Below are 23,171 nucleotides of genomic sequence, written 5' to 3'. Positions count from 1 at the left end.
CTTCTCTGGATCTCCAGCATCTACAGAATCTTTCGTATTTATGTCAGTGATAATAAACCTGATTCTGTTTCTGAAATTGGGATTCTGTCTTTGCCAGTGACACTGCAAATTTTAAAACAAAATTAAGTTCATTTTCCATAATGTAGAATGGGATTATTGGTCATGGATTCATCCCAGAACATTGCGGGTAAAACCCTCCCAACCACTGAGCATGAGACATTGCTGTGGGAAAGCAGCATCCATTATCAACGATCCTCACCACCCAGGCCGGGCTCTTTTCTCCCTCCTGCCATCAGGTAGGAGATACAAGAACCTCAGGACTTGCACCACCAGGTTCAAGAACTGTTATTACCCCAATCATCGGGCTCTTGAACAAAAGAGGATAACAATACTCATTTAAAGACACTTTTATCTTGTTATTTCATGCACATTATTATCGCTATTCATTAATATCTGCATTTGCAGTTTGTCATTCATTAATCCTGTTTACAGTTACTGTTCTATAGACTTGCCAAGTATATCTGCAGAAAAAAGGATCTCAGGGTTGTGTGTGGTGACATATATGTACACTGATAATAAATTTTACTCTGAACTCATTCTCCCCTTCCCTCTCTCCACTCTGCAATCCCATGTCTCTCAGGCCCCACCGTCAGCTCTTGGATCCTCGGAGACTCCATCTGCCTCCCACTCCAACTCTCCCCAGATACTACCAACCCTCTCCTCTCCTTCTGATCCTAGCTCCATTCTGGGTCTTCACAATTCCCTCCGATCTTCCCCTCTCTGAGGCAGAACATTCTGTCCTCAGTGAGGGCCTCATGTTGTCCCCTGCACCTCAGTGAGTTCCGTGCCCGTCATGACGCTGAGCTCTTCTTCTGTTGCTTCTGTCTTCCCCCCCAGTACCTCCTTCTTTGACGAGAGCTCTGCAGCCTGCACTGATGACTCCTTCACCCAGCTTCAATCTCTGTCCTCTTCATGGGCACCCAGCTCTGGATCTTATTATCACTAACTGCCAATGAGACATCAAACATCTCGTCTTCAACACTCTCTCCAATTCTAACCTTGCTTACCTTGAACGTGCCACTCTCCACTCTAGCAGTAATACCAACCTCACCAACAAACCCACAGATAAGGCAGTCTGATCTCTACTTCGCTGAGGCCTGGCAGCAACTCTCAGACATCTCCTCTTACTTGCCCCTCGAACAGGAACCCAATAAAGAGAACCAAGCTGATTTCCTGCACCACTGACCTTATTGACTCTGGGGATCTCCCATCCACAGCCACCAACCTTGTAGTTCCTCACTCCACACCTCCCAGTTCTACCTCTTATGCAAGATCCATAAACCTGCCTGTCCAGGTAAACCCATTCTTTCTGCTACTTCCTGTCCCACCAAACTTTGACCTGTTTCCTTCCCTTTGGTTCAGTCCCTTCCTAACTCCATCCGTGACACTTCATGTACTCTTGAACTTTTCGATGACTTTACACTCCCTAGCCCCGATTGTCTCATTTTCACTATGGATGTCTAGTCCTAATACACCTCCATCTCCTATCAGGAGGGCCTTAAAGCTCTCCACTTCTTTCTGGACAACACACCCAACCAGCTCTCTTCCACCACCCACCACTTTCCTCCGTCTGGCAGAACTGGCCCTCGCCCTCAATAATTTCTCCTTCGGCTTCTCCCACCTCCTTCAAACCAAAGGCGTAGCCAAGGGCACATGTATAGGTCCCAGCTATGCCTGCCTTTTGGTTGGCTATGTGAAACAGTCCATGTTCCAAGCCCACACCACACCCCTCATTCTTCTGAATAGTGAATACAGGCCCAGAGCCATCAAATGCTCTTCATATGACAAGCCATTCAATCTTGGAATCATTTTTGTGAACCTCCTTTGAATCCTTTCCAGTTTCAGAATGTCCTTTCTCAGGTAAAGCGGCCCAAAGCTGCTCACAATAGTCCAAGTGAGATCTCACCAGTGCTTTAAAAAATCTCAACAATACATCCTACTTTTATATTCTAGTCCTCTTGAAATGAAAGCTAATATTGCATTTGCCTCCCTCCCCACTGACTCAACCTGGAAATTAACCTTTAGGGAATCTTGCACAAGGACTCCCAAGTCCCTTTGCACCTCACTTTTTTTTTATTTTTGCCCTCACCTACCAGCCCACCGACTTCCGCATCCGGCACCGAATTCTCTGCAACTTCCACCTCTCCAAAAGGATCCCACCACAAAGCACATCTTTCCCTTCCCCTCACCTCCTGCTTTTCGCAGGGGTTTCCCCCTATGTGACTCCCTTGTCCCTCCCCACTGATCTCCCTCCTGGCACAAGTGCCAGCATCCAGGGCCCCAACTTTACTTCCAGGTGAGGCGACCCTGTGAGTCTCCTGGGCTCATCTACTGTATCCAATGTTGCTCAACCCGCTGGGTGGAAGGAGCTAACTTTCTTTTATGTGATAATGCACAGTGTAATTTTAACTCAGTATCTGCATTGTTTGTCCAGTTCGCGATCCCCGGACTGTGGCCACGCCCCCGGGACTGAGGCCACGCCTCCCCCGAGTCCGCTCTTCCGCTTGCGCCAGGTAGCGCCCACGTGTTGAGCTGGTCGGAACGCCGCCGAGCCGGAGCAGAGGAAGGACATCCGGAATGGCACTCAACCAGCTTGGTAAGCTCCGGCGTACCGTGACCAGCTGCAGGAGAAGCCGGAATTCGCACGATCCCGCTGCTGATAAAGAAGCCGCGGGGAGGAGACTGAGAGCTCACTAGCCTTTTGTGCGGCAGGGCACGGGCGGGAAGGAGGGTGCACCTAGCTGCTGGCATCTGGAATTGGCGAGAAGTCTGCACTCTTTCTGTGCACTTGGCACCGTTTTTGCATATCCCCCGCCAGCCTCCAGCCGGGGCCTGGCGAAAGGTTTCCTAAGGAAAAGGAATGAAAAAGAGTTTTTGGTACCGGGAAGTTGGGGAGGTTGCTCACTACCCCGGGCCGGAGAGGAGTTTGCATACAGTCCCAAGTAGTTGAATAGAAGGCAAGGTTTGCACAAACCCTTGGGCTTGAAGTGGGGTGTGGACGTAAAGTGGTTTTGCGCTGGGTGGGAAGCAGTTACTTGATTTTTGAATGGGGGAGGGGGATACTGGTGAGTTTGCATGCGTCTGAAATGCTCGATTGTTTGTACAGTTCCTGGAGTTTAGAGGGAATCATCGGCAATAGAAAGATTGAAAAAAGAGAGAATCATCGGCTAGAATTTATTCCGTTTTCGTTTCTGAGTTCGGGTTCAGGAATGTGCAGGGTCACATTAGTACCAATTCCTTTTCATTCAGAACACTGTTTAAAGCCTAGTTGGAGTTGGGCATCTATTTAACCATATAACAATCACAGCACGGAAACAGGCCATCTCGGCCCTCCTAGTCCGTGCCGAACTCTTAATCTCACCTAGTCCCACCTACCCGCACTCAGCCCATAACCCTCCACTCCTTTCCTGTCCATATACCTATCCAATTTTACCTTAAGTGACACAACTGAACTGGCCTCTACTACTACTACTACAGGAAGCTCATTCCACACAGCTATCACTCTCTGAGTAAAGAAATACCCCCTCGTGTTTCCCTTAAACTTCTGCCCCCTAACTCTCAAATCATGTCCTCTCGTTTAAATCTCCCCTACTCTCAATGGAAACAGCCTGTTCACGTCAACTCTATCTATCCCTCTCAAAATTTTAAATACCTCGATCAAATCCCCCCTCAACCTTCTACGCTCCAATGAATAGAGACCTAACTTGTTCAACCTTTCTCTGTAACTTAAGTGCTGAAACCCAGGTAACATCCTAGTAAATTATCTCTGCACTCTCTCTGATTTATTGATATCTTTCCTATAATTCGGTGACCAGAACTGTACACAATATTTCAATTTGGCCTTACCAATGCCTTGTACAATTTTAACATTACATCCCAACTTCTGTACTCAGTGCTTTGATTTATAAAGGCCAGTGTTCCAAAAGCCTTCTTCACCACCCTATCTACATGAGCCTCCACCTTCAGGGAACTATGCACTGTTATTCCTAGATCTCTCTGTTCCACTGCATTCCTCAATGCCCTACCATTTACCCTGTATGTTCTATTTGGATTATTCCTGCCAAAATGTAGAACCTCACACTTCTCAGCATTAAACTCCATCTGCCAACGTTCAGCCCATTCTTCTAACCAGCATAAATCTCCCTGCAAGCTTTGAAAACCCACCTTATTATCCACAACACCTCCTACCTTAGTATCATCGGCATACTTACTAATCCAATTTACCACCCCATCATCCAGATCATTTATGTATATTACAAACAACATTGGGCCCAAAACAGATCCCTGAGGCACCCCGCTAGTCACCGGCCTCCATCCCGATAAACAATTATCCACCACTACTCTCTGGCATCTCCCATCTAGCCACTGTTGAATCCATTTTATTACTCCAGCATTAATACCTAATGACTGAAACTTCTTAACTAACCTTCCATCTGGAACTTTGTCAAAGGCTTTGCTGAAGTCCATATAGACTACATCCACTGCCTTACCCTCGTCAACATTCCTCGTAACTTCTTCAAAAAATTCAATAAGGTTTGTCAAACATGACCTTCCACGCACAAATCCATGCTGGCTACTCCTAATCAGATCCTGTCTATCCAGATAATTATTAATACTATCTCTAAGAATACTTTACATTAATTTACCCACCACTGATGTCAAACTGACAGGTCTATAATTGCTAGGCTTACTTCTAGAACCCTTTTTAAACAATGGAACCACATGAGCAATACGCCAATCCTCCGGCACAATCCCCGTTTCTAATGACATCTGAAAGGTCTCCATCTTCCCTCAAACTTCCCTCAAGGTCCTGGGGAATATCCTGTCAGGACCCGGAGATTTATCCACTTTTAAATTTCTTAAAAGCGCCAGTACTTCCACCTCTTTAATTGTCATAGGTTCCATAACTTCCTTACTTGTTTCCCACACCTTACACAATTCAATATCCTTCTCCTTAGTGAATACTGAAGAGAAGAAATCGTTCAAAATCTCTCCCATCTCCCTCGGCTCCACACATAGCTGACCACCCTGATTCTCTAAGGGACCAATTTTATCCCTCACTATCCTCTTGCTTTTAATATAACTGTAGAAACCTTTCGGATTTACTTTCACCTTATTTGCCAAACCAACCTCGTATCTTCTTTTAGTTTTTCTAATCTTTTTCTTAAGATTCCTTTTACATTCTTTATATTCCTCGAGTAATTCCTTTACTCCATGCTGCCTATATCTATTGTAGACATCCCTCTTTTTCCAAACCAAATTTCTAATATCCCTTGAAAACCATGGTGCTTTCAAACCTTTATCATTTCCTTTCAACCTAACAGGAACATAAAGATTCTGTACCCTCATAATTTCACCCTTAAATGACCTCCATTTCTCTATTACATCCTTCCCATAAAACAACTTGACCCAATCCACTCTCTCTAAATCCCTTCGCATCTCCTCAAAGTTAGCCTTTCTCCAATCAAAAATCTCAACTCTAGGTCCTGTCCTGTCCTTCTCCACAATTATATTGAAGCTAATGCTATTGTGATCACTGGACCCGAAGTGCTCCCCAACACATACATCTGTTAGCTGATCCAACACTGCCCCATCTCTAGTCGGTACTTCTACAAAACACTATTCTGCACACATTTCACAAACTCTAAACCATCCAGCCCTTTTACAGAATGAGCTTCCCAGTATACGTGTGGAAAATTAAAATCTCCCACAATCACCACCTTGTGTTTACTACAAATATCTGCTATCATCCTTGCACATTTGCTCTTCCAACTCACACTCCCCATTAGGTGGCCTATAATACACTCCTATCAGTGTTACTACACCTTTCTCATTCCTCAATTCCACCCAAATAGCCTCCCTAGAGGAGCTCTCTAATCTATCCTTCCAAAGCACCGCCATAAGATTTTCTCGGACAAGCAGTGCGATACCTCCTCCTCTGGCCCCTCCTACTTTATCACACCTGAACCAACTAAATCCAGGAATATTTAGTTGCCAATCACACCCTTCCTGCAACCATGTTTCACTAATAGCTACAACATCATAATTCCAGGTATCAATCCACGCTTTAAGCTCATCCACCTTTCTTACAATGCTCCTAGCATTAAAATAGATACATTTAAGATACTCTCCACCTCCTCTCTTTTCATCCCTAACAATGCATTCAAATTTATTATCCTTTTCTTTCTTCTCCCCTACATCTTTGGGCTGAGCGCATCCCTTCTCCATCACCTGCCTTTCCTCCCTCACACACTGTCTACTTACTTGCTCTACAGGTGAACTAACCTCTCCCATAGTTTCTTCAAATTGATTCCCGCCCCCCCCCCCCCCCAATCTTACTCGTTTAAAGTCTGCCCTGTAGCCCTAGCAAACCTCCCCGCTAGGATATTGGTCCCCCCAGCATTCAAGTGTAACCCGTCCTTCTTGAACAGGTCACGCCTGCCCCAGAAGAGGTCCCAATGATCCAGAAACTTGAATCCCTGCCCCCTGCTCCAATCCCACAGCCACGCATTCATCCTCCACCTAATTCCATTCCTACTCTCACTGCCGCGTGGCACAGGCAGTAATCCCGAGATTACTACCTTTGCGGTCCTTCTTCTTAACTGCCTTCCTAACTCCCTATACTCTCGTTTCAGGACCTCTTCCCCTTTCCAAGATGAGGTTTTTACTGTGAGGGTTGTTGGTCTTCAGAACTTTCTTCCTCAAAGAGCATTACGCGTAGCCAAAACGTTTTAAGGCAAGATATATAGGTTTTTAAAAAATACCGGACTAGACTGGGGTGGGAATGAAAAGGAGTCTAGGGAGTGGCAATGTAGAGTTGATGTTTTGGTCAAGGCGGCCATGATCAATGGCAGAAGGATGATCTATTAATTTGTACAAAACATCTGTAGATACTGATGGAGTTGATCTTTTCAGTGGCCATTCCAAGAGTGTGATGTCCTGGGGTAATGGCTTGGCAGAAATAGTTTCATGGTAGATCTTTGGATTCTCTGCAGCGGAGGTCAGTGAATAACGGAATTGGGTGGGGGTGGGGGTTGATGAGGCAGGGTTAGCCATGAAGATATTGAATGGTTGAGGGTTGGTACTGACCACTTTGCCATTTCAGTTATGTCTGTAAAATTTGAAGTGCAGTGGATAATCATTAAAAAGTCCTGCACGTTTTCAGAGCTGAAAGCCTGCTGGCCTTTATAGCCCCCAGACTGGAGTACAAGCAGGAGATGTGCCGCTACAAAGCCCAGCTTCAACTAACTTGGGAACGTGCTTCACAGCTCCAGTAGGATTAGATCCTGATCTCTGGGTCTGTGGGTATGTAGTCTGAAAACTCTCCCCCGTAATCACACACGATTTCTTTCCCGCGTCCCAAAGCTGTGAAGGTTGGTATGATTGTCTGTCACTGGTGGGTAGATGAGTGGTAAAATCTTGTTGATAGGCGTGTAGGGAGAGTAGGGTAGGGTAAGACAAGAACAGGTGGAGGCACAGATAAGAAGGGGTAAGTTTTTTTCCCCTGTTGACTGTAAAGATTTGGTATTTTTTCAATAGTAGTCAGGATGGAATGCTCCTGTCAGATGTGGGAATTAGGGATCCCTGACAGTTTCCCTGATGACTACATCTGCAGGATGCAGGAAGCTCACCCAACTTCGGCTCCTGGCGGACCGGTCAAGGGGTTGGAGCCCGAGTCAGGTGGACTCGGGGCCATTGGAAGGCTGAAGATGTTGTAGACGAGACCTTTGTTGAGGTGGTCACACCCAGACTACAGGCCCCAGGCGGTAGGAAGGTGACCACCAGGAGAGCAAGGGGATTAAGGCGTCGGTGCAGGGGCCCCTGTGGCCATAGCCTTCAACAAGTATACCCCTTTGGATGCAAGTGGGGGTGGGGAATGGCAGCAGCCAGGCCAGTGGCACCCTGGTTGGCTCTGACACTCAGCGGGAAAGGGTAAAGTTAGGCAGTGTGGTAGTGATAGGGGACTTGATAGAGGGACAGACAGGAGATTCTGTGGCCACCAGGGTGCTAGAGTCCAGGAGCTATTGGTGCAGCTGCAGAATATTCTCAAGGAGGGTGAGCAGCCAGAGTTGGTGATGCACATGGGTAGGAAAAGGAGAGGTCCTACACAATGGGTACAGGGAGTTCAGAAAGAGGCTGAAGGACCTCCAAGGTAGCAATCTCTGGACTACTCCTGGTGCATGAGCAGATTGGAATGGGATAATAGCACAGATGAATGAGGGGTTGAGACGGTGCAGGGAGCAGGGTTTCAAGTTCTTGGTTCATTGGAACCTTTTCTGTGGAAGGGGTGACCTGTACAAGAGGTGCAAGAGACCTGTGCCTGAAAAGGAGGGGCACCATATCCTGGCCAGGAGGTTCCCTAATGCTACACAGATGAGTTTAAACTAGTTTTGCATTGGGCTGGGATCCAGTGCACCAGGTCAGGATAGGACCAGAAGGTTGATGTCAGGGAGTATTGAAAGGCAAAATCGAAACAACAAGTATGATGGGTCGGATAGTTTGAAGAGTGTATACTTTAATGCTAAGAGTATTATGGATAGGGGTGATGAACTTAGAACATGGATCAGTACATGGAACTACGGTGTTGTAGCCATTGCTGAAACTTGGTTGTGAGGGGGGTCAGGGAATGGGTGATTAATGTACCAGTTTTGGGTAAGATAGAGAAGTAGGTAAAAGTTGGGGGGAGAGGGCTGGGAGTTGTTCAAGGAATCAGGGACAAAATCACAATTGCACTCAGGGGAGACGTAATGGAGGGTTCAGACACCGAGTACATTTGAGAAGAACTTAAGAAGAGGAAAGGCACAATCACACTAATTGGATTGCACTACAGACCCCCCAATAGCTGTTGGGGCATTGAGGAACAGGTATGCAGGCAGATTAAGGAAATGTGTAAAAATAACAGGGTTGTTGTCATGGGGGATTTTAATTTCGTAGAAACATAGAAATCTACAGCAGAGTACAGGCCCTTTGGCCCACAATATTGTGCAGACCGTGTAACCTTCCCTAATATAAACTGCAACCTTCCTAATGCAAGGGGTTTAGATGAGGGCAGGATTTGTTAAAGGTAATCAGAAAGGTTTCTTAAATCAATATATGGACAAGAAAAGGGGCTGTACTTGACCTGGTATTGTGTAATGAGCCTGGTCCGGTGACTGACTTTACAGTGGATTAGAAGTTCAGGGCAAATTGAGAGGGCATTAAGCAGAACTAAGGGGAGTTAATTGGGAACACTTTCTTCTGGCAAGTCCACATCAGACCTGTGGAGGGTGTTTAAAGATCAATTGCACAGAGTACAGGAAATGTATGTTCCTGTTCGAAGGAAGGACAGGGATGGAAAGGTAAAAGAGCTTTGGGTGTCCAGAGAAGTGATGAATTTAGACAAGAAAAAGTATGTAAACTTCCAGAAGTTAGGATCAAATGGAGCACGAGGATTACAAAGAAGCCAGAAAATAAGTAGGGAATTAGGAAAGTCGGGAGAAGCCATGAAAAGTCCTTGGCAAGTAGGGTTAAGGTGAATCCCAATGCATTCTGTACATACATAAAGAACAAGTGAATAACTAGAAAGAGGGTAGGACTACTCGAGAATAAAGGGGGGAGCATTTGCTGGGATGCGGAGAATGGGAATGAGGTACTTAATGAGTACTTCGTTTCAGTATTTACAAAGGGAAAGGACATGGAGATCAGGGCAGAGTGCGTCAGTGTGTTAAGGCCTTTAGAGTTTCCGTAAGAGTGTAAGGTGCATAAATGCTTGGGAGCTGATGTAAATTATCCCAGGTTATTGAGGGAACCAAGAGATGAGATTGCTGTTGGCCTTGTCCAGTGTCTAGGCACAGGCAAGGTCCCGGAGGACTGGTGAGTGGCTAATGTTGTATCCCTATTTAAGAAGGGAGCGAGGGAAGATCCAGGAAATGATGAGTCGCGCATCAGTTGCAGGGAAATTGCTGAAGAAAATTTCTTAGGGATAGGGTATATGAGCATTTGGAAAGCCATGGCCTAATTGGGGAAGGCCATCGTGGCTTTGTGCGGGGCAGATCATGTCTTACCAACTTGATTGAGTTTTTTGACAAGGTGATGATGAGAGAGATTGATGAGGGTGAGGCAGTGGATGTTGTCTGCATGGATTTTAGTAAGGTGTTTGACAAAGTCCCTCATGGGAGGCTCAACCAGAAGATTGAGGTTCACAACAAATTGGCTGTTTGAATTCAGAACTGGCTTGCGCCTGGAAGACAGTAGTGATGAAAGGGACTTACTGGAGCTCTGTAATTAGTGGTGTTCGGGAGGGACCTGTGCTGGGACCTCTGCTGTTTGTGATGTATATCAATGACCTGGATGAAAATATAGACGGGTGGGTTAGCAGGTTTGAGGATAGTACCAAGGTTGGTGGAGTTGGGGATGGTGTAGAAGACTGACAAAGAATACAGTGGGATGTAGATCACCTGCGGATATGGGCAGAGAAATGGCAGATGGAGTTGAACCCAGATAAATGTGAGGTGTTGCACTTTGGAAGGACAAATACAAAGAGTCAGTTATGCTGTTAAGGGCAAGACCCTAACAGAGTTGCTGAGCAGAGAGACGTCGGGGACGGAGTTCAAAGCCCTGTTATCTCCCGGCTGAAGGTGCCTGCAGTTCTGCAGTGGCCAGCAATGGGTGCCGTTGCCTAGAAGCTGGGTGTTCACAACCTGTGGAGCATCTGTACAGTACTGGCAGCTTATGCTTGGGTAATGTGAAATCTGATTTTTAATGACCAGTGTTATTAAGGGTCACAATATAACAACAGGCGTCTGCAGTTTGGTCATAGAACAGCCATCCTCTGGCTCGTAGTGGAGCAACACTTTGGAATTTACGGCCTACTGCTCCTGACACTCATTTGATTTTGCCTTTCAGCGTTGCTGAGCGTCTCTGATAAGACGGGTCTGGTGGACTTCGCCAGGAGCCTGGTTTCGGTTGGCCTCTCCCTCGTGGCTTCTGGTGGCACAGCTAAGGCGCTGCGAGATGCTGGACTCGCTGTCAGGTGAAGGACGAGTGACCTGAGCAGTTCCTTAATGCATGGTTGGGCTTAGATACCCGAATTGGAACCTGTAATGCCCTGTGATCAGATAGGTATCTACTTAAACCAGGAAGCATAAGGAATGATTCAATAAGCTCTAAAATTAAATTATTGGATTAAATCAAAATATACAGATCATTTCTTCCAATTTGGAAATGTTCAATAAAAACGACAATTATTTGAAAATCATTTCAGATTTTATTAATGTTGCACCAATTTGTTTTTCAAACATTTATCTAAACGTCTTCAGTGAAAGAGAATTTCCTTAAAATGTCTACTCTGAGCTGAAATGCATCAGTTATATTGGTCATCAGTGCTGGGCACTAGCTGCAAGAGGTCCCTCTGCAACTTTGGGAGAAGAATTAGCTATGCTCTTAAAAGGACAAAAGGCTACGTAGTCCATTTGCTTCCGTATGTAACATGGTGGAATCATTCACACCAGAAATGTAGGGAACAGTATTAGTAAGTTTGCAGGTGATGCTGTAGCGGTGTGCTACACACAGCGCTAAAATAACGACACGGAGTCGTTAAACTGCAATTAAAGATGATTTTATTCGAACTTCACAGCCTTGCTTTTAAAGCCTCCCTCATCCCGCCCTCCCCGGGCGCGGATGCTCCAAGGGACACGTACTCACAAACCCCCGCAGGCTTTTCTCCCTCTGTTGCGGACCTGGCCTTTGTGCCTGCACGCTGGCTATTTGTGAGCCGGTTCGAGTGCGCTAGGAAGTGGGTCGCCACAATACGATAATTGACAGTGAAGAGGAGGGTCCTGGGTTACAGAACGACATTTATCACTGGGTTACAACATTCATCATTTGAGGAGGCAAGTTGGACTGAACAGTGGTCGGTGGAAAGAAATCCTGATGTGTGCCTTTTGGAAGCTCTACAGATGATGGGATAGGCATCAAGAATGGCTGAAATGAGGGATAGGGGGACCTGGGTGTGTATATCTGTAGCGTCATAAAGGAGGGTAAATGGTGAGAAGGCACATGGGATGCTGACTTTCTTTAGCTGGCGCACAGAACATGAAGGATCCGCTGACAACTTTGGAAATCTTTGATTAGGCAGTGCCTGTGATATTGCATTGCAGTTTTAGCTGTCCCATCGGAGGAGAAGATACAGAGAAGATTCACCTGTGGCAAGGAGAGACTGGATAGGCTGGGCTTGGTTTGCTTGGAGATTAGCGAAACTAATACCTCGGGTCAGTAGTTTTGTCTTGTATATAAATTAGGTTCATGTCTGTGAGATTTTAGAAAAGTAAGAGGGGACGATTGAAATACATAACATCTTGATTAGGTGTTGTGAGGTGATCTGATGTGAGAAGGTGCTTTTTCGTGTGGGAGAATCTGGAGCTGGGGGTCACTCATGTTAAAATTCAGGGAGCCATTTGAAGCAGGAGGTGAGGTAAAATATTTACCCCCTGATGATTGTGGATGTTTTTCATTCAAAGCCGTTGACAGTCTTTGAGGATTCTTAAGTTGGATGCTGGAGATTTCGAGGGGCCAGGTGTAACTGCAGAGTTGAGGTTACGGTCAGATAAGCCGTGATCATATTAAGCTGAAGGGATCACAGTGTCCATTCCTCTTGATTGCTCATGGACACGAGAGACTTCTGCAGGTCAGGCCAACGTGAGCAAAAATGAAGCAAGGCTTCAGTATGCCACAAAGGGACAGTTGAGAGAGTTGCGACCGCTGGTAAAGTTTGGAGTTGTTCCATTCTTTGTTTTCGTGCCAGTTCATTTTTTGCACTCCATGTTTGAATCTGTTGCAATTAGAACCGTAGCACCATGTGAGCGTGCTGTGCAATGTATTTGTATCAACGGTTAATGACCCTTTTTCATAGTGCAAAGGTATTTCTTTCTTCAGTGGTATCCCTCATGCTGTTGAGGTGTTCTCCAAACACTCCATAGTCACTACTTAAATCAGGTCACTATTGTAAAACAAGAAATGTGGCTGCTGAATCCAGCACTGACAGCGGTGCTGATCTTTCACTGATGGATGATTAAATACTGTTTGAAAGACTTGGCTGCTCCAAACCACTGTAGAGCCATGGATTATCTTCGTCAGCTTGACAGGAGAGATGGTTTCAGTTTTCAAGTCCATTGCCAAATGAAAACACATTTGATATTGTAGCACTCTGTTGGTCAGGGGTCTTTTTTTTGTGCTCATCTCTGCAGCTGAACTGGAAACCATAATACTCTGAAGCTGTGGCTGACTGCTTGGATATCTAATTCAGTAATGGAGCTGGACTTGTATGCCATCCCGTGTCACAGAGTTGTCCAGCTCTGTCGTTTATTTAGTGTCCTTTGCTTTATTTTTCAAGGGATGTGTCGGAGATAACTGGGTTTCCAGAAATGTTGGGCGGACGAGTGAAGACTCTGCATCCAGTGGTGCACGGAGGTGAGCGATTTCACCGTGTTTGTGAGGTTGGAGGGGTGAAATACTCTGTACGATATAGATGATTATTAAAACTACCTACTTTCCTGCTGGAGCTTTGTGTTATCCTTTGAAGATCTGTGAAGTAATGCATCTCACAGTCAGACAGCATCAAAGTTCAAAGGAAGTTTATTATCCAAGTACCTATATGTCACCATATACCACCCTGAGATTCATTTTCTTGTAGGCATTCAGAGTAAAACAAATAAATAGAAGGGAATCTGAAAAACTACACACACAGACTGATAAACATACACGTGCAAAAGAAAACAAATTATGCAAATAATAAAAAAGTGAATTAATAATACTGAGTTGCAGAGTCTATAGGCTGTGGAATCAGTTCAGTGTTGAAATGAGTGAAGTTATCCGCACTGATTCAGGAGCCCGACGGCTGCAGGGTAATAGCTGTTTGTGAACCTGGTGGTCTGTGACCTGAGGCTCCTGTATCTCTTTGCCAGAGGCAGCGGTGAGAAGAGAGCACGGCCTGGATGGTGGATGTCCGTGGTAACCTGTCTTCTGAGTTCCTTGAGACAGAGCTCGCATTTTCAAGTGGATGACCTTTCTGAGTACAGTGGATGGAGCGTTTAGGGCTGATTTTGGGACTACTGACCATCTTCCAGTGGGAATGGAGGCTGGGCTGCAGTGGGAAACTGTTGATGGGTTGGACCCAGTGTGCAGAGTATCATTGGTGTGTTCATGCTCCCTGTCCTCTCTGCCCTTTTAGTTAACATTGTGTAAATATCATATTAAACTGAATAGCCATTGTGTTAGATTGGCTGTGCATGAACTTCTATCCTTGTTTCCCTGTTTAGGCATCTTGGCTCGGAACATTCCAGAAGACGAGTCTGACGTTGCGAAACATGGTTTCAGCTTGATAAGGTGAGGTGGCCAAGTGTTGGAGAGCTACAGAGGGAGCATGCCCTGAGGGTAGTGGTGCTGTTGCTATGATACTGGATGGTGGTGGTGAGGTAGCAATGGGAGATCTTGGTTTAGGCCAATAACCCACCCCGTTCATTTCTGAGGCTGGAAAGAGCTTTCTCCCTCCCTCCCTTTCACAGGGGAATGAGGTTGGGGCCAGCCCAGCCATCCCTTAGCGTGGTTCTCAGGAAGTTAATAACAGCTTATTCCGCTGTGCAGGACATCACATCAGGAACAATCTCTTTGTCTCCTCTTGTACGCGGGACGAGGTAGGGTGGCTTTTCACTGTCCTTTGTCCAGTCTGCTTGGCCAGGGACTTGCGCAGAGCCCATCTTTAGCTCCTCAGGGCAAAGGTGCCCCTTCTGAGGGCGAGCTGAACCCGGGACATGCTGACTCTGTGGTGAGAGTACTGGCCTGTGTGAGGAGTGTGCACGAAGCCCCTCAGCAGGAGGATTTCATGGTCTGCGTGCAGTAAGTGTGAGAGTTCATGCTGAGAAGGGAAATCCTCACAACAGGATATGTTCTGCTGGATGCTCGGAACTGGAATGTTGCCGCCTGTCAGTGCAGTCTAGTGGTGGTAACAAGTGAGGGAGTACCCTGCCTCATCCCCCAGCTTCCTCTCCAAGTGAGGGAGTACCCTGCCTCATCCCCCAGCTTCCTCCCCAAGTGAGGGAGTACCCTGCCTCGTCCCCCAGCTCGACACAGGAGCCGGCTTCCCGGGTCAGCTGGGGGTGTTTGTGAACAACCCACCCCCCGATGAGGCTTCTTTGGGCTGAGTTGTTAAATCTGTTCCTCTCCCGGGGTGGCTGCTGTCCAACCCATGAGCACTTTCAACAGCTTCTGCCCATCTCCGGCACCTGTTCTGTACTCGTTGGAATTTTCATCTCTGAACGCATTTAGATGAAATTATTCGGAGAGGATGAGTGTATGAAATTAAGGATGTAATGCTGAGGCGTCATGAGACATTGGCCAGACTGCCCTTAGAGTGTTGTGAGCAGTTTTGGGCCCTTTGGTGGTGAAAGGGTGTGCTGGCATTGGAGAGGGTCCAAAAAAGGTTCACTGGAATAATCCCAGGGGTGAAAGGGTTAATGTTTGAGGAGTCTTTGATGGGTCTGGGCCTGTACTCACTGGAGTGACATGGATTGTGGGGGGGGGGGGGGAGAGATCTTGTATAAACCTATCAGATATTGAATGGCCTCGATAGAGTGGATGTGGAGAGAATGTTTCATATACTGCATTGGGGGGGGGGGGGGGTCCAGGACCAGAGGCCACAGCATCAGAATAACGGGATGTCCCTTCATAACAGAGGCGAGGAATTTCTTTAACCAGAGGGTGGTGAATCTGGAATTCATTGCCACATATGGCATTGGAGACCAGGCCTTTGGGTATATGTAAAATGGAGGTAGGTGGGTTCTCAATTGGAGAGGGTGTTAAAGAGAATTGGGTTTGTGGGGATGTTAAATCTGTCATGAGTGAAGAAATGTTATCAGCAGACCTTACTTGGCAAGCTTTCTTGTGGGTTTGGGGGAGGGGGGATAGTAAAATGAAAGCAATTAGGAATGACATTTCAGAAACTGGCTTTTATCGCAGGATCTCAGAATCCTTCAAAGCTAATTCAGTCAGAATGAAGGAACTGAAGTAGCAAAGCCCAGCAGCCAACTTGTACACGGCATACTCCTGTAAGCAGAATCCCGCCCACAGTTAAGTGATTGTGGATGTCTGTTTTGAGTGGTGCGGTATAGACTAGAGGGGTACATCTCTGGCCCGAATTGATACTCTTGATGGCGCAGCACTCCCACTGCACTGCAATGACAGCCGTTAATATACACCCACACCAACTGGCATCACTTGAGTTGAGGTTGGAGCGCTGCAAACTGGCCCACGTCTGAATTCAGGTGGCAGAGTTGGAAAATTGTGTTCTGTTCTGATGCCCTTATTATAGGAAGGATGTGAAACCTTTGGCGAGAGTGCAGGGGAGGTTTACCAGGATGCTGCCTGGATTCGAGAGGATGAGCATTAATGAGAGTTTGGACAAACTTGGCCTGTTTTCTCTGGGGAGAAACTATAAAACTCTGATTAGACCGCACAGAATATTGTGTTTGTTTCTGGTTGCCTCATTTTGGGAAGGATGTGGAAGCTTTAGAGAGGGTGCAGAGGAAGCTGCTTGGATTAAAGGGCGTGTTTTGAGGAAAGATTGAGTGAGGTAGGTCTTTACTCTTCGAAGTGGAGGGGGGGGGTGAGAGATGACTTGATCGAGGTGTACAAGATGAAAGGCATTGATTCACTTTTTCTGGCTAACATGAGGAGACATAATTTTATGGTGATTGGAGGGGCCAGGTAGGTTTTTGAACATGGAGTGGTGGGTGCGCATGATGCCCAGGTGTTGGAGGCAGAAACATTTGGGGCATTTAGGAAACTTTTAGATGGGTATAAGTATGAGAAAGAGTGCAGATGCTGAAAATCCAGAGCAACACACACACAAAATGCTGGAGGAACTTGGCAGGTCAGGCAGCATCTGTGGAAATGAATAAACAGTCGACATTCCAGGCTGAGACCCTAGGCAATAGGAAAACGGAGGGCTATGGAAGAAGGAAGAGTTACTGAGCTTGGAGTGGACTAAGAAGGGCCTGCGCTGAGTTGCGATGTTCTTCATTCTGGTAGAGAAGCTCGTGGAGCTGCTGCTCACAGTGCACATTCCTGACCTTGGGGGTTGTTGTGCATCAGAGGTTGCACGTTCCCCTTGTGTCCCGGTGGCTATCCTCCGGCTGCTCCTGTTTCAGTGGGGTGACAAGTGCTGGTGAGGGGTGGAGTCTGGAGTGAGTTGTTGGGGATGTGGGGAGAATGAAAGTAAATGATGTATGTATGATTCGTTTAACGGGGTGGTTGATGTCAGTGACTTGACTGGTCAGTGAGGCATTGTAGACGCTGACCTTAGCAGAAAGTTAATGAGTACAAGAGCAATAAGATCTCTGGTTTCCAGGTCATTTGTATAAGGGGTCAGAGTTCAGGAGGTTTCCCAGCAGTTAAACACTTCACATTGGCGTTGCCTATGGAATATGGGAATTTCTGCTCTCACCTTGTCCCTTTAGAATAGATGGGAAATTTGGGGCTTCTCTTTTGCCCAGCATCCTTCTCGTGGTTAGCTGACAGGGCGGGGAAGGTCTCGGCGTGGTGCCCGTGACTGTACTGGGGATGTGCCTGCTCTGCAAAGACCCCACTTAGTGAGACACAGGAGAATGTTGGGCCACAGGTATCCAGCAGAGCAAAGCTGGTGCTGAGGCGCGGGTTAATCTGGAGAGACACTGTGGCATAACAGGAAATGCCGTTGCCTAGTGGCTCCGGTGACACAGGTTTGTGTGATCTCTCTGCTCTCTCTCTGGGATGTGCATGCTCCTCCTGTGACTGAGTGCCTCCCCTAGTGCATCGGTGTCCCCTCAAGTCCTGGAGGTGCACCAGGCTGTTTAATAAGCTGCTAAATATTTATCCCTAGTGTAAATGTATAACCGAGTTCCATGGGCAAGTGTGTGAGAGACTAAGACTTTGTCGTCCTTCGTCCTGACGTCGAAACGTTGACTGCTTCTTTCAACGGATGCTGCCCGACCTGCTGAGTTCATCCAGCTTTTTTGTATGTCTTGATTTGACCACAGCATCTGCAGTGCACTTTGGGTTTGTTTTGCTGTATTTTGTTGCTTGTTGTGATCTGTGTTGTTCTGCCGAGCAGCGTGGGCATGCTGACTTGGTGCCGGAATGTGTGATGACACTGAAGTTTGGCCCCAGCACACCCTTGAGTTGTGTTGGTTGTCAATGCAATTGAGGCATTTCACTGTAGGTTTCGATGTCAGCGTGATAAATCTTCGGAGATGAAGTTGAAGTCTGCACTTTTTCTGTGTGTTTGGCTCAGTGTGGCTGCCAGCAGGGGAGCTACGTATTGTGAACAGTAGTTGACCCTTGACCAACATTGCCTCTTGTGCCATCAGCTCTCCAAAGCTCACCTATAGATGATTTGGTGCTCTGCGTGCTTCCTTCTCACTCTTCACATCTACTTTTTTGTTCATTTGTTCTATCTTGCCCTCAGGGTTGTCGTCTGCAACCTGTACCCATTTGTGAAAACGGTCTCCGCTCCGGATGTGACCCTGGCTGAGGCTGTGGAGCAGATTGACATCGGTGGGTGTCCGGCTCGAGTTTGATTTACTTGCAGTCGAGTAGCTTTGAAATCTCTTTATGTTGCCAGTTTTCTGTGCCCCTCCCTGTAAGAAAGGGTGTGTGTTTTCGTGGCACTCTTTGTGCCCTCGGGATCAAGAGGCATTTTGAGTCAGTGATTGAACATGGAAAGTGGTGCAGTGCGAAGTTGCCCAAGCATCGAGGGATATCCGCTTGTGTTTTGCTGGTTAAATAACTACCAACCGGCAGGGTCTCTTATACATGTCCTTGAAGTGCACAGTGGGGAGGTTAATGGGTTGTCCAGACTGACTCCTGCTTCTAGACATATCAGCCAGTGGAACTATCTCCAGCCAACAACCCACTAGACCTTCATGTGCCAGTTCACTCGGGCATCCTGCCTCAGAAGCAGTGCCAAGTGCAACAGTAAAGTCCATGTTCAAGCACTTAGGAAACATATTATTGCTGGTCTTTATTATTATCATTGAAGACATTTTTGTTCCAGTTATCTAGACATGGAGTATTTTGAATTCTTTCTGCCTAAAGGAAGTATGTAGATGATGGGGTGAATGCAGGGAAGGTTCACCATATTAATTTCTGGGTGGAGAAATTAAAACGTATGAAGATCGTACGGGAAGGGTTAGGTGGTTCCCTGAATGTAGTGTTGAGATTGCTGGCCCGCAATAAGGGGTGTCTCCTTATAGAAACTCCCTAAGAGAGTTTCTTGAAGAAATTTTCTTACTAAGTTAGGTGGGGGGGTGGAGATGTGGGGTGAATTTGTGGAACACTTCACCCTAGAGGGCTGCGGAGGCTGGGTGGCTGATGGTGAGGGGTATGGGGTTAGTTAGTGCAGGGAAGTAGAGCAGAGGTGAAAGGTCTTCTGGAGTGGAGCAGGCAAAAGACACTGAAGAGTTCTTGTGTTAGCTGGGAAGTCTTATTGAATGAGCTAGAACAAGTATCTGAGGCAAGTAACCTCGCTAAAATATTCCATTAAGGAGTCCACCTCCCTGGGTGAAGGTTGGTTGTTCTGTGCCTTGTGAGTGAGAACGGGGAGGGGTTTCGTGCTGATCTGTGATTGGGTTTAAGGTTTTTAGCATCCCTTTTATTTCCCATCTCTGACCACCCATTGCCTTTCATGCTCAGTGTACCCTCTAACTTCCCAAAGGTGGTGTGACCCTGTTGCGGGCAGCTGCCAAGAACCAGAGCCGGGTGACAGTGGTGTGCGACCCCAGTGACTACAAGGCCGTCGCCCTGGAAATGGAGGCCTCGGAGCAGAAGGACACTTGTGCAGAGACCAGGAGAGCCTTGGCGTTGAAGGTATAGAAAACTCAGGACTGACTTTGGAGTGGGTGGGGAGGGGTCTTGGATTTCTTTCCTTGTGTCCTGTCCTCCTCTAGCTGTTGTAAAGGCCTCAGCGTAAGTGATTCATTCTATCTTCACCAATTTGATTTTGGCCTTTGTGTGAATCAAATTCAGGTTTTTATCACAGACGTGTCATGAAATCTTTTGTTTAGTGCCAGAAGAGTGCAAGACATAAATAAATTGTCTTCTCCTCCCCTTGACCTTTTCCACCCACCTATCACCTTCCAGTCAGCCTCTCTTCCCCACCCTCCCCACCTTTTAATTCAGCCATCTCTCCCTTTCCTCTCAGTGTGATATAGGGTCTCGGCCTGAAATGTCGACTGTTTACTCTTTTCCATGGATGCTGCCTGACTTGCTGAGTGCCTCCAGCATATTGTGTGTGTGTGTGTGTGTGTGTGTGGTTGCGTGTTGCTTTCCATTTCCAGCATCTGCTGACTTCTCTATGTTTGTGATTTAAAGAAAGTTGTTATAAGTTATAATCAGAATACGTAGTGCTGAAGAGGAATAGTGAGGTAGTGTTCATGGACCTTTCAGAATTCTAATGGTGGGAGGGGGGGAAAGAAGCTCCCAAAGCGTTCAGTGTGCTTCTTCAAACTCGTGCCTCCTCCAAGATGGTTGTTGTGAAAAGAGGGCATGTCCTGGGATTTTGAGGGTCCATAGTGATGGATACTGTCTTGAGGCATTGCCTTTTGAAGTTGTCCTGATGTTGGGGAGGGCTGCAAACCTCGGTAGCCTCTTTCAGTCTTGATGGGCGGCCCACGGGCTTGTCAAACCTCGTGTGGGACTGGGATTTGGCTTGGCCTTTGCGAACTGGCTCAGAGGTTCTGGGGAATCGCTGGCAACTGGGCTGCGGCCAGGAGTCTTCCGTCCACGATAAACCGACCTCCTCGTCAGGCGTGTCGCTGTGGAACTCCAAACCAAGCTCAGGGTTTTGTTCTTTGCTCTCATTCTGCTGGGTACCTGAGGTCTCTACAGCTGGGTCCTGCTGGTCTATATTACATTCATTAATGGGCTCTCCACCTTTGTCTTCAATGCTCTTGACTTTAAAAGTACTGCATTGTGGTCCAGGTTCTTGCAGCCAAGCGAAGCCACTGGTTTAACTGTCATTCTCTCTCCCCGAGGCCTTCACTCACACAGCCCAGTACGATGCAGCGATTTCCGATTACCTCCGGAAGGAATGCAGCCAGGGACAATCCCAGCTCCAGCTGAGGTACGGGATGAATCCCCACCAGACTCCGGCGCAGATCTACACACTGGGGCCCAAGCTCCCCTTCAAAGGTTAGCAAGCAGTCGCCAAGAGCTGGGTTGCCTGGGTGATGCCTGATTGGAGGCTGTTGAGGGACGCTGGTTTGTGCAGTGCCTGCTCGTGATGCCCCAAGCTCCTGTTGTGTGCACGCTCTCGTGCGGTCGAGGATGCAGTTGCTGGTGCGTGCACGGCAAGATCCGACGTGAGTGACCTGGGTTGAGTCCTGACCGTAGTGGTGCCTGTTCTCTCTGTGACAGCACAGGCTTCCTCCCAAAGCCGTGCAGGTTTGTGGGTTAATCGGCCCTCTGTATGTAGGTGGGTGATAGATCGGGGGATTGGGGAAGCAGCTTGATGAGAGTATGAGGGGTACAAAATGGGGTAAGCACACAGTGGGCCAAAGGGCCTGTATCTATAGACTGCCCTCAGTAAATACTGGATGAGAGAACAGCCACTTCTCTACCTGTAGTTGTTGACTTTTGAAATGCTTTTGTACACAGAACATTGCAACACAGTTCAGGTTCTTCGACCCTCGATGTTGTGCTGACCTTTTGGCCTACTCTAAGGCCAGACTCGCCCTTTCCTCTTGCATCATCCGCTATTTTCTGTCATCCACATGCCTGTTTAAAAGTTTCTTAAGTGTCTCCATCAGGGCGTTCCAAGCACCCACAACTTTGTGTAAACTCCCTTGCCCTCCACGATTTCCTCCAGTCACCTTAAAATTTATGTCGTGGTGTAATGAGGACTTTAATAAATTTTTGCCTTGGACTCTAATAAAGGCAAAAATTGGCATCCCTGATGTTGCAACCCTGCCTTCAGCCTGAGGGACCAGCTCAACGGTCCATGGGCTTGAAGTGACCAGTTTGATCTGTGACTGCCGCATGTGTTGGGGAAGACAGCGAATGGGACTCTTATTCTGTAGGCACCACGGTAGCTTAGCGGCTGGCCGGATGCTTTGCCGTGTCTGTAAGAAGTTTGTGTGTTCTCCCTGTGACAGTGTGTGTTTCCTCTAGGCGCTCTGGTCTGACCCCATATTCCAAAGATGCGCTGATTAGTAAGTTGTGGGCATGTCATGTCGGCACTGGCAGAATGGCAAAACTTGCAGGCTGCCCTCCAGCACATAAGACCATAATATGTAGTAGGATGAGGCCGTTTGGCCATTGAGTCAGTTCTGCCATTCAATCATGGCTGGTCCTTTTCTCCCCTCCTCAGCCCCACTCCCCAGCCTTCTCCTGGTAACTTTTGATGTCATGCCCAATCAAGAACCTATCAAGCTTTGCCTTAAATACACCCAATGATCTGGCCTCCACAGCTGCCTGTGGTAATAAATTCACCACCCTCTGGCTAAAGAAATTTCTCCACATCTCTGTTTTAAATGGACGCCCATCTATCCTGATACTGTGCCCTCTTGTCCTAGATTCCCCCACCATGGGAAACATCCTTACCACATCTATCTAGGCCTTTCAACATTTGAAAGGTTTTAATGAGATCCCTTATCCTTCTGAATTCCAGTGAGTACAGACCCAGAGCTTCCTTGTATGATAACCCTTACATTCCCAGAATCATCCTTGTGAACCTCCTCTGACCCCTCTCCAATGCCAGCACATTTTTTTTTAGATGAGGAGCCCAAAACTGTTCACAATACTCAAGGTGAGGCCTCACCAGTGCCTTATAAAGCCTCAGCATCACATCCTTGCTCTTGTATACTAGACCTCTTGAAATGAATGTTAACATTGCACTTGTCTTCCTCACCACTGACTCAACCTGCAAGTTAACCTTCAGACTAGAGTGTTCTGCACAAGGGCTATCAAGACCCTCTGCATCTCTGCATTTTGGATTTTCTCCCCGTTTAGAAAATAGTCCATACATTTATTTCTACTACCAAAGTGCACGACCATGCATTTTCCAACATTGTATTTATTTGCCATTTTCTTGTCCATTCTCCTAA

The 23,171-nt window shown here is 47.0% G+C and overlaps 1 protein-coding gene across 1 annotated transcript in view; it reads left to right on the top strand.

Moving 5' to 3' along the window:
• Nucleotides 1-2,513: 2,513 nt before the first annotated feature.
• The window catches only part of atic (5-aminoimidazole-4-carboxamide ribonucleotide formyltransferase/IMP cyclohydrolase), a 39,473-nt gene continuing 18,815 nt past the window's right edge, over nucleotides 2,514-23,171 (top strand). Inside the window, exons 1-7 of the mRNA XM_059967352.1 lie at nucleotides 2,514-2,656; nucleotides 10,945-11,071; nucleotides 13,430-13,506; nucleotides 14,355-14,421; nucleotides 18,536-18,624; nucleotides 19,784-19,935; nucleotides 21,102-21,258. Of these exons, the coding sequence (XP_059823335.1) occupies nucleotides 2,638-2,656; nucleotides 10,945-11,071; nucleotides 13,430-13,506; nucleotides 14,355-14,421; nucleotides 18,536-18,624; nucleotides 19,784-19,935; nucleotides 21,102-21,258 (688 nt within the window). The 5' untranslated portion in view covers nucleotides 2,514-2,637. The remainder of the gene's footprint in view (nucleotides 2,657-10,944; nucleotides 11,072-13,429; nucleotides 13,507-14,354; nucleotides 14,422-18,535; nucleotides 18,625-19,783; nucleotides 19,936-21,101; nucleotides 21,259-23,171) is intronic.

Source organism: Hypanus sabinus, chromosome 4, assembly GCF_030144855.1.
Source record: "Hypanus sabinus isolate sHypSab1 chromosome 4, sHypSab1.hap1, whole genome shotgun sequence".
In the NCBI taxonomy this organism is placed as follows: domain Eukaryota; kingdom Metazoa; phylum Chordata; class Chondrichthyes; order Myliobatiformes; family Dasyatidae; genus Hypanus; species Hypanus sabinus.
Note: the sequence above shows the minus strand (reverse complement) of the source record. Positions and strands in the feature narration are given on the sequence as shown.